At 34.8% G+C, this 14,238-nt stretch overlaps 1 protein-coding gene across 3 annotated transcripts in view; it reads left to right on the top strand.

Moving 5' to 3' along the window:
* LOC106470851 (tribbles homolog 2-like) overlaps positions 1–5,915 on the top strand; it is a 31,640-nt gene extending 25,725 nt beyond the window's left edge. For all 3 annotated transcript variants that reach the window (XM_022399482.1, XM_022399481.1, XM_013931424.2), the window contains one exon: positions 3,460–5,915. In XM_022399482.1, coding sequence (XP_022255190.1) covers positions 3,460–3,958 — 499 coding nt within the window. In that variant the 3' untranslated portion in view covers positions 3,959–5,915. The remainder of the gene's footprint in view (positions 1–3,459) is intronic.
* Positions 5,916–14,238: the final 8,323 nt, after the last annotated feature.

Genomic DNA, 14,238 nt, shown 5'->3' on the forward strand with positions numbered 1-14,238 from the left:
ATGGCTATCGCAGATAGCCCTCGTGTAGCTTTGCGCGAAATTCAAAACAAACAAACCTTCAGGAAGGATGTTGGAATAAAAATATTCAAAACATATGTAACTATAAATTTCTAAAATAATTAACTTTGGCCTCTGTATTATATAAGGAAAGTGCGATATACATTTGTTTTTCAGGAAGACTACACAATAACAAAAAATATTCGTACCAAATTATTTTTAAGTTTGCAAAATTTTAAAGTGATAGTTGAAAAATAGTTAAACAATGAACTCACAAGGAACATGGTCGGTAGGAGGCAGCATCTCTGTGGTGCCCAATATTAAAAAGGGAAGCAGGAAAAAGAGGCAGAGTTTAAAAATCAAAATACTGGTCTTCTCAAGTCTTTCAACGCGACACGTTACAAATAGGAATGAGTAGAATGGTTGATCCCTCCACATACCGGCTCTTTTCTTTTTTTGGTATATTGATGAATATGGTATGTTTGTATGTGTGTGGCTTGTGGTTATGTTTTATTCTGTACATAAACCACATTTCTATTTATTCAGTATTTAACACCAAAATCAACAAAGTTCTTACCATTCTCAAGGGAAGTGACTTGGAAAGTTTGAATAAAATCTGCTGTTTAGAACTTCAGTTATCTTGTGAAAAGTAGATGTGTACAGATGTATGGACAGTGTCGTCACTATATTCTCTCGAACCCTTTCGGCCAGGAGCATAAAAAAGTGAAGAAGCTACTGTTAAAACTAGGCTAAAGATCAACATTAAACTTTCTGCTACGCTCGCTCAAAAATTGAAGAAACCACAGCTTACCACGATAAGGAAAATTCTAAATAGGAAATGCGGACAAAGTAAGTGTACTTGATTTTGATGATTTAGTTAAATGGCTACAAATTAGTCAAAGGTGCAAGAATTGTTAGTTCAGTATACCGCTGCATCCGAACATCTGACTTTCCCAAAGACAACAAGGGAAAGACGTTCACAACTTATTACACCGACGACAATAGAGTAGGTTCAATATCAGTCGCATGTTATTCACTTTTTTGTTTTTGCTCTAAGATTTTCGGCACAACTAACTTTTCACTTCTGTCGAACAAAACAAAGATCTGGGAAACAAAGAAAAAAGGCCAGCACTTTCAAGTCCATATGAAGAGTCAGCAGATTAACTAGTCATTTCAACAGTTAAACTAATTTGAATCTCGAGTGGAAATGAACCAGACAATCAATACAGAAACTCTGCGCCTTGTTTAAACAAGAAGCACAGCATTGGCAAGCTGTACTTGAGATACTTTTTTTGTGGGATTAGAAATTATTGCTCTCTTCGTGGTCATAAAAAATGCTCTTCACATCCGGAAAAGGAACAACATAGACCTCCAAATCTAGTTTTCAGATGACAAAGTATCAGTGCAACAGTTCAGTGACGAATTGCAGAACAACTCACGAAGAACGGATAACATTCCTCAGAAAGGTGTGTTGTCGCACCGAGAATTATGCTGACGTAGTTACAAGAGGGGGAAGGAAGTTTGTAGAAACTCCAACTGATCAAACCTATCTGAGATCATACAAGAGTGGTTGAACTATAAGCAAACGTTGTACAATTTCGTTTCAATTAAAACATAAACAAGAGAGAATCCTCAATAGCCGCGGCTGTAATTATATATATATCAAATAGGCCAAGAACTGGAGCTATGTACCAGAAGTTTGTGCTTGAAACAAAAACTCGGAGCTGTTCCATGAGCCGCTGTGCCGCCCCTAAAAAAAATCTATTACCATAACTTATTGAACTGGCGCGTAGTCACGTGATAATTGTTACGTAACATTTCCGCATGCTTTAATGAATAGATAAATGTGATTGTAATTGTAATACTACGGATTTGTTGCAAATATAAAATTGTGGCTGAATGCTTGTGCCGAATTCCTGTAAATGAAGCAAAGATGTTTTCGGTTATGTGTTTAGAAACTATATAACAGAAGTATTTTGAAATACGATATATATATTTACTCAATCCACAGTAATCGTATTGTAAAATTGGGTTTATAGGTGTGATTTATGTTTAATTAAGCTATAGATTTAGTTATTTCAACCACAGTATTTAGAAATATGAGATCTGTACTTCAGATAGCACAATTTTTGGTAGATAGTTCCGGGCTGCTGAATGTAATGTTCGGAGATTAAGGCGTGATGCCGATGAACACGATCTACAGTTTTAGTTGTAGACGTGTTATAAAACTGACAGTCAATCCAATTATTCAGTTCAAAGAGCCAGATAAAGCTCTTTTGGCACTAGGTACTGCTGGCTGGTTGCCTTCCCTCCTCTCAGTAGCTCAGAGGTCTCTGACCCGGCGATATACCCCACGTGCGCTCAAGGTATTACTCAGCTCGCAAATTCCAGTTACGGTACATTCCCATAAGTGCTTCAACTTGAAAGTTCCACCTTTTTTGATAATCTTTTCCACTGCAGTAAGTGTTCTTAACATGCAAATTTCCTTCTCTTTCTTATTCTTAGCTCTCTGTAAGTGTTCCAACTCGGAAGTTTCTGACATTTTTATTGTTGTTTGACTGGATATAAAAAAAAAAAAAGATTTTTCTGAGCAACTATATAAAAAAAAAAGTAATAAAATGAAAATTAATATGACTTTCACTTTTTTTTCTCAAAAGTGTCCCACAACGGAACTGGAAACTTAAGAAACTAAAAATGATGGAAATACTGAATCAAATTAAGAGAATTATTTTAAGACAAACTTAGATAGTTTTATAATTTTCCCGAAGTTTAATTAATTATCGACGCTGCGAGTATAAAATCAGGAGATATCAGTGACTCCGGTCTGCAAAGGGATTTACAACGCTAGAATCCGGGTTTCGATACCCGTGGTGGGCAGGGCACAGATAACCCATTGTGTAGCTTTGTGCTTAATTACAAACAAAACCTAAATACATACGGGATTCTGGTATTGCAACCGCTATTATATAGGGATTTAAATCGTTTCAGTAAAATATTGCAACTAAAAACAGCTGAAGCGCTTGGAAACGTAGATTTTTTGTAAACCGAATTATCGCAAATTTGAAATTCAGATACTATGAATAACAACGCTTTTTTGTTTTGTTTTATAACTGTCTAGTCACTGCTTGTTTGAGTTGAAACATCAGACCACGTATCCAAACTACGATAAATATCTTCAAACCCTAACCCTAATTATTGGACCAATACGTTTTGTTTACACAAGGAAGTGTGTGTGTGTGTATGTAAATTCATTGTATATTTACACGGCACTGTTTAGTTCCTCTCCATTTTGGTTATAGATCAAAAACCTATTGTTATTTGTTTCCTATTTCTGTGATGTAAAGCTTAGTATTTTATTGAAAGTAATTAATACGAGAATCTATTGTTAGATAAGACTTTGTTTAGTCTCTGCATCCTACTTTTGTTTGAGCTATTAACTTCACCGATTGCTTATTTTTTCAGGACTCAACTAAAGTTGGAGACTTTAGACGATGCTGTCGTCCTTAACGAGGGTTCGAATGATCATCTAAGCGACAAGCATGGTTGCCCGGCCTACGTAAGTCCAGAAATTCTAACTACTAGTGGGAGTTACTCGGGTAGGGCTGCTGACTGCTGGAGCCTGGGTGTAATATTGTACACCCTGCTTGTCGGCCGATATCCCTTTCACGATACCGATCACAACGCACTCTTTGGGAAGATTTGTCGAGGCAAGTTTAGTATCCCCGACACCATGTCATCTCGAGCTAAATGTCTTATCCGTAGTCTGCTGAGAAAAGACCCGACAGAACGACTTGCAATCGATGACGTTCTACAGCATCCGTGGTTCTCATTAGTGTCGCGAGAAGGGGCTAGCTGTCTAGATTCTCAACTTCACACACACAACGGTGATGATTCCAAGGCACTGGATCAAACCGTTCCCGACTTAGCTGTTCCAGAAGGAAGTATTTCATCATTTATATAATGCTGTTTTTATAACATTAGCATTACTGCTTTTAACCTTCTTTAGACACCGTTTTTTCGCGTTCTCCACTTCCTTTATTATGGCCCACTTCTAATCTTACACCACCCTGATAAGGTTTTTAATCTTACTTGTAGATGATCATTTTGTAAGTTTCCAAGTGTAACAAATTTTATTCTTAATTCCTATAGTTCGAACTGGTTCTTATCATTATAAATATTGAAACTTTCGTCCTCTTTTCAAACACAAAAAAAAAGGATGAAAAAGCTCTGGTAAATCCCACAATATTGCATTTTCTAAAAATAGCGTCATAAAATCTCAGAAATAACGAAAAGCTTAATTCATTATCAGAAATGAGTATATAGTAATTTTATCACAAATATTTGCAAATATATCTTCATTATATTAAATTGAATGACATTTTCTGTATAACTAGATCTTAATCACGTCCGCCTTTGAATGAATTTACTTGGTACACCCTCAAACAATATTCACTGATTTGATTCTTAAAGTATCCACAATACGATCGGGATTGTATGAAAAGAACGGAATTGTGTATTTTCTCTCTTTCCTCCCAGCTATACTGAGCTATTTTATGGTCTTGTACTGTTTTCAGCGAAGGACGTTATTACGTGTATTTGGACATGGATATGTACAGAACGAAATATAAATGGTGAAGTACAGCATAAAATAAAAATCCACCGGTTTTATTGATCTCTGATAATTAATTTGGTGTGTTAATTTAAAATTGATCAGTAATGATATTGTTTAGTAGGTCGTTACTAACAGATATTTCTTCAAATAGAAGTCAGTACTAACCAGTAAGAACAATTTAATTTTTTTTCCCAATAATTCAATTGGTAACTTGTTTTTGGTAACTTCACTGCCAATTCCTTTTTATAGTACATTTAAAGTATCAAACAGAAAACACATACGCCTATTAAAAGTTAATTTTCTCCATACTGGTAGTTTTTGTTGTTGTTTTTTTTGCTGCCCCTGACGTAACGTGCAAGTTACTAATTCATAATTGTGTTTGGGTTTCAGTTCTATCTACAGTGCTTTTAATAGCTACCCAATCGTAAAATGTCTATTGTATTTCTCGTTGTTTACGTTAGGGTGTGTTTTTGTTTGCAACGCATGTAAAGAAAACCTAGGTGTTCCATGTTATTGTAACGTCACTGACGTTCAGAAAAAATTACCAGTATTTCTTTAATTTATAAATACTATCAATTTATCAGTCACATCAATCACCCTAAGATAACAGAAACATTATGGTGGGTTTAAAAGCTTAATTTTGTTTTTAAAACTGATTTTTTTTCTGCTTCAATCAATGAATTTCCTATTAGGACTAGCCAAGTAGGCGGGAAAATATACACAAGTACAAGCAGTGATGTGGAAAAGAAAAATAACGAAAACTTAATACGAAGGCATCGAAACCGAGAGAATTCTGTCAGTTGCTATAAAGTACATGACAGTAATATCTTATCACGATTATAATTAAACACCTTGTATATGTAGTTCATAATAAAGGTTGACACTAAACGACGTCGAGTTATATGAGAGGGATAGTTGTTCATGTACATGTTGTAATTTATTTATGGTGTTTTAGGGTTAAACATAGAAGTAAATGTTACGTAGTTTATAGGGTAACCCCCTGTTGTGAAAATCGAAGCTGTTTTCGTTTAATTTTATTGTTAAAATATTTAATATAGCTTATATTCGTAAAGATAATTTAAATAGTCCTAAACTTTTTTGCCTGTTATAAATTTTTTTTTATGTCAAGTTCGTTTTTGTCACTTAACAATAAAAAGTTAGTGTATCCCTGCTCTTTTGAAAATATGTATGTGTATGATATGCAGTGTGGGAAAGTGATGAAAATCTAGGAGAGAAAGCAGATTCTTTTGGACACGTGAAGTTTATGTACAACATCGGCAAATAAAATAAAACTACATAGTGTACAGATGATGTTGTTTTTTATTTCTCGGTTTTTGAACAAGATATGGCCAAGTATTTCTTATCGTGGTATTAATATCACCTATCTCAGATATTTATATCGGCTGCAAAGTGGTTGAGTGGTTTTAGTGGATTTTTATATACATAATGGGGCCGGGCGTGGCTTAGTGATTAGCACACTGAGGCTGTACATCCAAAAGTTAATGGATCGTGGCCCATTACTTGTAAAAACGTGCTCCGCACATAGGAGCCGTGGACATTAATGTATAAAGAACATGGAAGGAGCAGGGGTTCATTGACAAAAAGGGCACTTTTCAAGCATTGTAAGGCAAACGTGTTTTTTTTTGGGGGGGGGTGTTAGAGGAGACTTAGGGGACTGTAGATTGTATCTGGTAAAAACCATAGAAAGAAACAGGTCCTCTTTTATTCAGATTCAGTTGGTCTTATGATCTAAAACTAAACACTAAATTATTATTTTTTACTATCAAGACAAACGGTAGTGTGTCATGCGGCCAAAACAACCTACTGCAGGACACAGTATGCTATTAACGGGAGTGATAGTTTAGCGATCTTCCACCTTCTGTATCTCGGACTGTGGTAATCCAAACTATCAAATATTTTCAGTGGATGTGCCCTACTAGAATGTTACTTCACTTACCAAATTTCAAGGCAATCCATTAAGAGATATCTGAGATAAAACATCTCCAATATAGATTGAGTTTCTTCATCTTCTTTCTTTTTCGCACCAAAAGTACGGAAACTTTATTTGATAGAAAAACTTACTTTTATGGAATTTTTTTTCAAATTTGGTACACTGATAGATCTTTACAACTTACAATTAGGAGTTTCATTTGGTGTAACTATAAGCCACGTGTGTAAAGTTATTCAACAAAAACCGCTCAAATTTGAAGAAACTTTTTTGCGCACGTCTACGTAAAAATGCATGTGAACTATCGGTCTAACATTCTATCTACAGTTAAAGTGGCCCGTATATTTTTTTTTTTTTGTCATTCGAATTAAACACGGTTGATTTAGAGCAGCAAAACTATAGAGCTAAAGCATGTGGAAATACATAAGTACTGGTTAGGCCGAGCAAACTAGATTGGCAGTTTCTTGCTCATGTTTTCAAAAGAATCATACGGTTGAACGGTTATGATTCATCGCCAACTTTTAAGCCCAAATTTGCAAAATTTTATTAAATTCTTCTAATTGAAGAGCGTTTACTGTCACGTGATATTAGCTTAAGCAATTAGCATAAATATTGAGGCTTGATACGACTGGACCGATTACATGGGGATGATGAAAAGAAACTGTTAATCTAGATTCCATAGCGTAACTACAAAGGAAGCTACTAACACTGTTTTAGAGAGGAAAACTACCACTGTATATTTTAAAGAATCTGGTTGATTCTGTAAAGTAAAGGTCTGTTCTGAATAATAGGGTTGCGATCATAAAGCTAATGTGGGTTACTATCGAGTGTCACTTTTTTACTTGCTATGGATTGTAAGTATGTATTGACAAAAAAATTATGATATCTAATCAAAAACAGCTTGGGTGTGAAAACCAGGTATGGCCAAAAAAGATTGGGTATGTGACTTATAGGAATGAAATCAAAATTGGTAGCCAAACTGGCAGCTACATTTATAGCATTGATAAAACTTTTACGGCAAATATTCCATTAGTTAGCTAGGCTGCTTATTTTGTTTTACCCACATTCGTTCCCCACGTTGCGTATAGCCTTTGGTATGAAAATTATGTAACAAAAATATATATATATACACATAACGTTTTATTGAAAACACCAACCAGCTTCCTGGTTAAAACTGAGGCTCATGAAAGTTCGAAACAATAACATTTTTATGTTAAATTAGCAGTAGCCATCATTATTGGATATTAATGTCACGTTTTATTTAAATGTGACCAGAACACCTAACGGGGGATATTTTAGGTACAGGGACGGCAGATAAGATAGGTGGAGGTGTGGGTTCTCAGGTAAAATTATTTTCCCCAAGAGTGACTAGGTAGGTTCCTCAAACTAACGGGAGATTCGATCAGAAGATATATTGCAAAGTAATTCCAAATTTTCCGAATCTGACCGAGTTCGAAAGAAAGATTTGAACACAGTGGAAAAATACAATCAAGCAGTGTGTTTTTCATTAAACAGAAAACAGCACCTATACTGGAGAGCACTCTCAAAGCCTGTGAGCTCTAACAAAATCTGCTTGGGTTAGGTATGAAGTTCTGTAGAAATCTGTTCCAGACTGATAAAACATAGCATTATATACACAATAACAGTGCTAAATTCTTTTAGGGCATTTGCACGACATGTGTGACTGTTGTTCATTCCCATTGAAACACGTGGGAGACATCACCCGACCCACCAGTTGAAAACGTCGCAGTCTGCTTTCACACGTAGTATGTACAACTTTGTAGAAAATTCTCCAAAGGAAGATAAATGTGATACATTAGATGAATGACACAGAACAGTAGGTAGTGGAGCAAAAGGAACTCGATAACTTTCTTAATCACTATGCTTTGTGAAAACTGCATAGACCTGAAAAAATAATCTATATTAAAACGAGAGAGCAGCAAACACTTCTCTATCTTAAAATTATTTTAAGGTCATACTTGATTTTAAATTTATAACCAAGTTTGCTTGAGTATTCGTCAAGATATAGGCTTGACTTCTTTCACCTCTGTAAAAACTTACGCAGATGACACAACTGTTTAACGAAGATTCAAGTCAATTTTAAAACAAGGTAGCAAAATGCAAGAATTAACAGTGATGGCACAGAAAAATACTCTTTTAAAATAGGTGATACTTACAATTATCATAGACAATAATTAAACTTTTTATCAACTATACAGAGTCATAATAAAGCACTGTAATTCTATATTATAAAGATATTCTTTACCAATGGTTCTAAGAAAGGGACACTATATATATATAATATACACAAGCACATACCTTGAATTTTAACCTTTCAATATTATGAAATAACAAATTACATATTCAACACGCAACAATTAAATTTTTAATGTGAAGTTCCAAAATGATCCTTTTTATATATAACAAAAAAGCCTAAAAACATGTCCTTCATAATGTTTACATAAAATCCCTTTACAGAATAATTATTTTCAACATAGAAATGAACCTTTAACAAAGATATTCAGAATCATTTTAATAAAACAAAAACATACCCATTTCAAAAGTACAAAATAAACCGTTTAATTATACATAAAATGACAACTGCTATGATAATGATAAGAAATACACAAAACTAGAAGATTAAAAGAAATACATCATTCATAATAATAGTAAGTATATTTGCACTTATGCAGAGAAATATAACCTTTTAAATGTTGAATAAAGTCAATTATAAATCAAAAACAAAATAATGCACAGATAAACATGGTTCAGGGCACAATCTCAAGAATACGTCCTCTAAAGTAGTGGTTCAATGGCCACGATAATGACTTATATAATTTCATGGGTCTTGGCCAGCCTGGATAGTGATGTCAAACATCTTCTGAGTTGGTTCTCACCCCTGTTGTACAGGGCTCAGCTGTTTTATTTATTGGCCATTTCCTGACAATGCCATATCCAAGATTTCTATCCGGTGTGGGTGGTCAGTATCTCTAGCATTGATTTCCATTGAAGTTGATCTCTGGACTTCTTGAAAAGTGGTGGCTCAACCACCATCCAAGTGGGGGCCCCTAATTTTACTTTGTTTACTGTTTCTGCAATTCTGCCAGCTATCAATGTAGGTACCCCTTCATTCATTAATGACACCCTTGCCACTGGTGATGATGTAGTTCTGGTAGCTGGCAAAGTCTTGGCAACTGACACAGAGTGCAGACATGTTCATGCCAGCAGGTTGAGGCCTTGACACCAGTCCACTGGTGCCCTTCCTGCACTTAGTTGGCTTTCAGGAAGATACTTCAACTCTGGGAGGGTTTTGTTTGGTTTAGGTATTTAGTGTTTTTGCTGAAGATGCAAGTACATCTGGTGCCAACAGAGTTTGGTAGTTGAGCATTCTAATGGGGCGCATCAGGAGCTGGATCTAGTGTTTAATAGGCAGCTCAGCCCACTTATGTTTCATAGGAATTGGCACTGATGTTGCTATCTGTAGCTGAGTCTTGTAGGCTTAACTCAACTGGCATGGCAGAGGTGGAAGGTGATTTTGCCACAATTGGTATATATTTGTTGCCACTTGCTTGAACAGTGGCCAATGGGGGCTATCCAGTCCTAGGACCCTTCAGCAGTAACCCGACTACATACTTGACAAGGCTCCTCCCATCTTATGCATTGGCCAGTGTCAAATCCTTATCCATAGATCTGCTGGGTCAAAAGTCAGATTGGGTCCAGGATCTGTGGGTTAGACGAAAAGTTCAGGTCTTTGCCAAACAAAAAGTCTTGTTCTTACTTTCTTTCCAAGGAAACTAATAAAGATATTTAGAGGTTTAAACAAGTACCAATAATGTACCACCAATAATTAAAGAATTCTTAGGAATTTTATCTTAAATAGCAAAAATAAGTATTCAAAATGTGAGGTCAGGTGAATTTTGATTAGTCAGAAGTTCAATTAGATGTACAAGTTATAAATGTCAGAAACATTGACATTTATAATCGGATGGTATTGCTGCAATTCCAGTTTATTTGCCTATTTTTCTTATGAAAGCAAATATTGAATGTTATGTATAGCTGGAAGTTTATGAGCCCTGTCATCTTCAAATCCTTGTTTATGATCTCTTTAACGATACCAGGAGGTGTGCCCAATTTCATCATAATGACTTTTTTTTAGTATGATGGTTCTCTTTTATAATGATGTCCAGCTGATGATCATTTTATTTTTGAGAGTAATTTGTGATAAGAAAATGGTGACTTATAATGTGTTGATGGCTTTAGAATGCCAAGTTTATGCATATAGTTGACCATAATCATGGCCACCACCTTTCATTCACAGAAAAACTAAATTTACTTACCTATCCAGTTATCATCATAATCTGACTATATTGATTGTAAACACCTGAAACTTTTGCAAAATACAAAAGTGGAAACTATTGTTGTCCAACCAACTTTCTTTTAACTGTACAATTTCCATGAATATTTTCGCATAATAATGATAAAATTTATAATAATCATGCATCAGCTTTCACGTTAGTATATATATATATATATACACACACACACACACTTGTGATTTTTTGGCTCGTAGATTTGAGGTAGGTAGTCAGGCTTGCTAACAACAGGCTCTAAGACTGAGTTTTAAAGTTTGTTTCTCTCCGAACTTGATCCGAGTTTCTCACACAAGGAAAGCGACGACAGGCGAGTACACAAATCACAAATATTTAATTCAAACAAATAAACAGCTACAATACAAAACAAAATAACACAATACAGTATAGAATAATAGAAAATGAAAGGACAAGTGTATCATGGATGTGAAGAACCAGTAAGAGTAGTGGAGAGAACCTGTATTAAAAAGCTCTCACCATTTCAAGTGTGAACCCCCTGTAAGTTAAGCTAAAAGTAGTACTCTTAAAAAAACATGTCAAAACAAATCATTATAAAAAGAAACAGTAATATTACAATCCAATTAAATCTTGGATTTTACTGTTAATCGAATTGATTAGAATATCAGAGTCCAGTTCCATAAAAACCTGGATTCTGCTCTAATCCAAGTTAAAATTAATAAGTTAATACTGGGTTCATTTAAGGTGAATGTCTGAAAGCTCATGCAGCCTTAAACAAAACAAAAAAAAAAAAAGAAAGAGAGAGAGAGAGAGAAAGTTAACAGAGTCCTATACTGAGGCTTTGCTGAAAACGTATAATGGTGAAACTCTCCTAAAAATTCTGAGCTCCTAGGGCAAACCTAGCCTTATATATGATAATAAGTCTAAGTAAAATACAACGTACAAAGCCAAAATCTGCACCCGGATCCATGGTCAGTAAACGTACCGTGTGTTCACAAAGAGACTGGCTGCTCTTAGGTGTTATCCAATTCGCTGACAGGAAAAACAATTATTTCTCCAAAACTACATAACGAGTCGTCCTTCCTGTATGATAATAAGTATAACCGTCTAATTACAAACACTTCCACAGCAGCTTTCATGAAAGATAAAATTGAGTACCTGGGAACACTTAAAAACACAATTATTTAAAATATTCTACACATTGTCTAAGGGAATAGAAAAAAAAAAAGAGTACGGTTTCGTATTAAATACTTAGCAGTTTATACACAATATCATATTTATCAAACACATGTACACAGACTACAAAATTTTCTATAATTTCATTATTTTTGCTAAGGTTGTATAATACATCAAGCTCAGTTCTAGCTTTTTTGGGGGTCACCATACAGTGATTCGATTTTTTTTTAAATTTATAATATGATATTTTTAACTGCTAGGGAAAGTGAGGTTGGGTGGGCCAGAGTGAAATTTGGAGGTGCACGGAACTCAGTACCCCTAACGCAGGTACTGGAATGTACTGTTTGATATATTCGCTATTAGGTGAGCAAGTTGAATTTGTGTATCAGTTTTTGTTTTTTGAGATCCCTAAGTTTATGAATACTTAATTAAGAATCGATGAGCAGAGGAAGGTCGACCAGTTATCAGTATCTGCTGGCTACATGGTTACTCTTAAGCGGAATAATTACCACTTTTATAACGTACCCAAAGCTAAAAGACTGGAACGTGTTCAGTGGCATATCACTAACTGGAATCTGACTAGTTAATCAGTAGATTACTCCCCTCATTTTCTTCTTTTTTAATATATATATATATCCTTTTTACAGTGTTTCTTTGTTTTAGAAGTTTGCTCAAAGGTACATAAGGGCATTTTGCGCATATCCATCTACCACTAACTCTTGGTATTTCTGACCGAATTGTGTAATTTGAATGCCTTTGTTATAGTGCACCCATGGTCCCAAATTACAGAACACGATTTTGCGGTGGTGGAAAGCAAATAATGAGTATAGTTCGAATTTATAGTCCGAGTATGCTAACCATTTAGCCAGACCCTGCCTGGAGCATAATGTTAAAGTCGTTAATTGAATTTTCCCCTTCAGCCCTAACCATCGGATTTTTGTTTTTGTGAAGGCATAATATCTAGAATGTTGTGAAATTATTTTAACAGTTTGTACAATATTTCTATTTAGTAATCCTATCAATACTTTATTTTATAATGATGTAATTTTTGGTTTTATAAATTGGTATACTTAGATTTTGATACAAACACGTGTTATCCACTGAATATATATATATTTACACTTTTGAAGCAATCCTGAGATTCATATATGTGACAAGCATGGAAAGGGGTTTCACTATAAGAATAAAAACTTGAAGTCTCCATGGTTGTTCCATAATTAGGAGGAGTAAAATTTATTAGATTCAATATGTCAACAAGAGAAAATTATAGAAAAATGTTTGGTCTTCTACCCCACTCAGCCACCTTCATAAAATTTACGTTTGTGACAAGGATATAAAAAGGCTTTACAGGAATAAGAAAATACTCGGTATCTTTAGGGTCATTTACAGACACGTAAATGACCTGTTCGCCGAAAGATGTTCTGAAAAATAAAAATTCAAAAAAATAAATTGAACTTCTAAGCCTTTCTCAAACTACCAATGTAACAGACGTACAAAACAGCAAGAAAAGCAAATTCATAAATAAATTCATCAAATTTTAAAGGGACAAAAAGAAGCTTATTAGCCCATCAAGGATGCCCCTTCCAGCTCCCAACTATAACCATCCCTTACTACTCATGTATTCAGCCAATCTTTTCTTGAACTCAGTTGAATTTTCTGCCTCCACCACCCTTGAAGGCAGCTCATTCTATAAGCTAACCACATTGTTTGAAGAGTAATACTGTCTAAACTGCAAATGACTCCTATGCTGCCAAACTTTGAATTTATGACCCCCCTGTTCTATTGTTTCCACTGCTAAGCACAATAAAGTTTAATGGATCTATATTATCAATGCCCTTGATAATCTTAAATGCCTCAATAAAATTTCCTCTGACCTTCTCCAGAGAAACGTTTTGAGATTTTAATCTCCTCTCATAGGACCATCTCAGGTATCGTCCTAGTGGCTCTCATCTGTACCTTTTCCAACAATTCAATGTCCTTCTTGAGGAACGGAGCTCAAACTGTACACAGTACTCTAAATGAGGCCTTACAAGTGATCTATACAATGAAATAATAATATCCCTTGTCTGGTCAATATTTCTGTAGATGCTACTCAAAATCCTATTAACCCTATTGTTAGCTACAATACACTGTTTAGATGACTTAATAGATTTTTCGATTACAACACCAATATCTTT

The sequence above is a fragment of the Limulus polyphemus genome, unplaced genomic scaffold (assembly GCF_000517525.1).
Source record: "Limulus polyphemus unplaced genomic scaffold, Limulus_polyphemus-2.1.2 Scaffold4247, whole genome shotgun sequence".
Classification (NCBI taxonomy): Eukaryota; Metazoa; Arthropoda; class Merostomata; order Xiphosura; family Limulidae; genus Limulus; species Limulus polyphemus.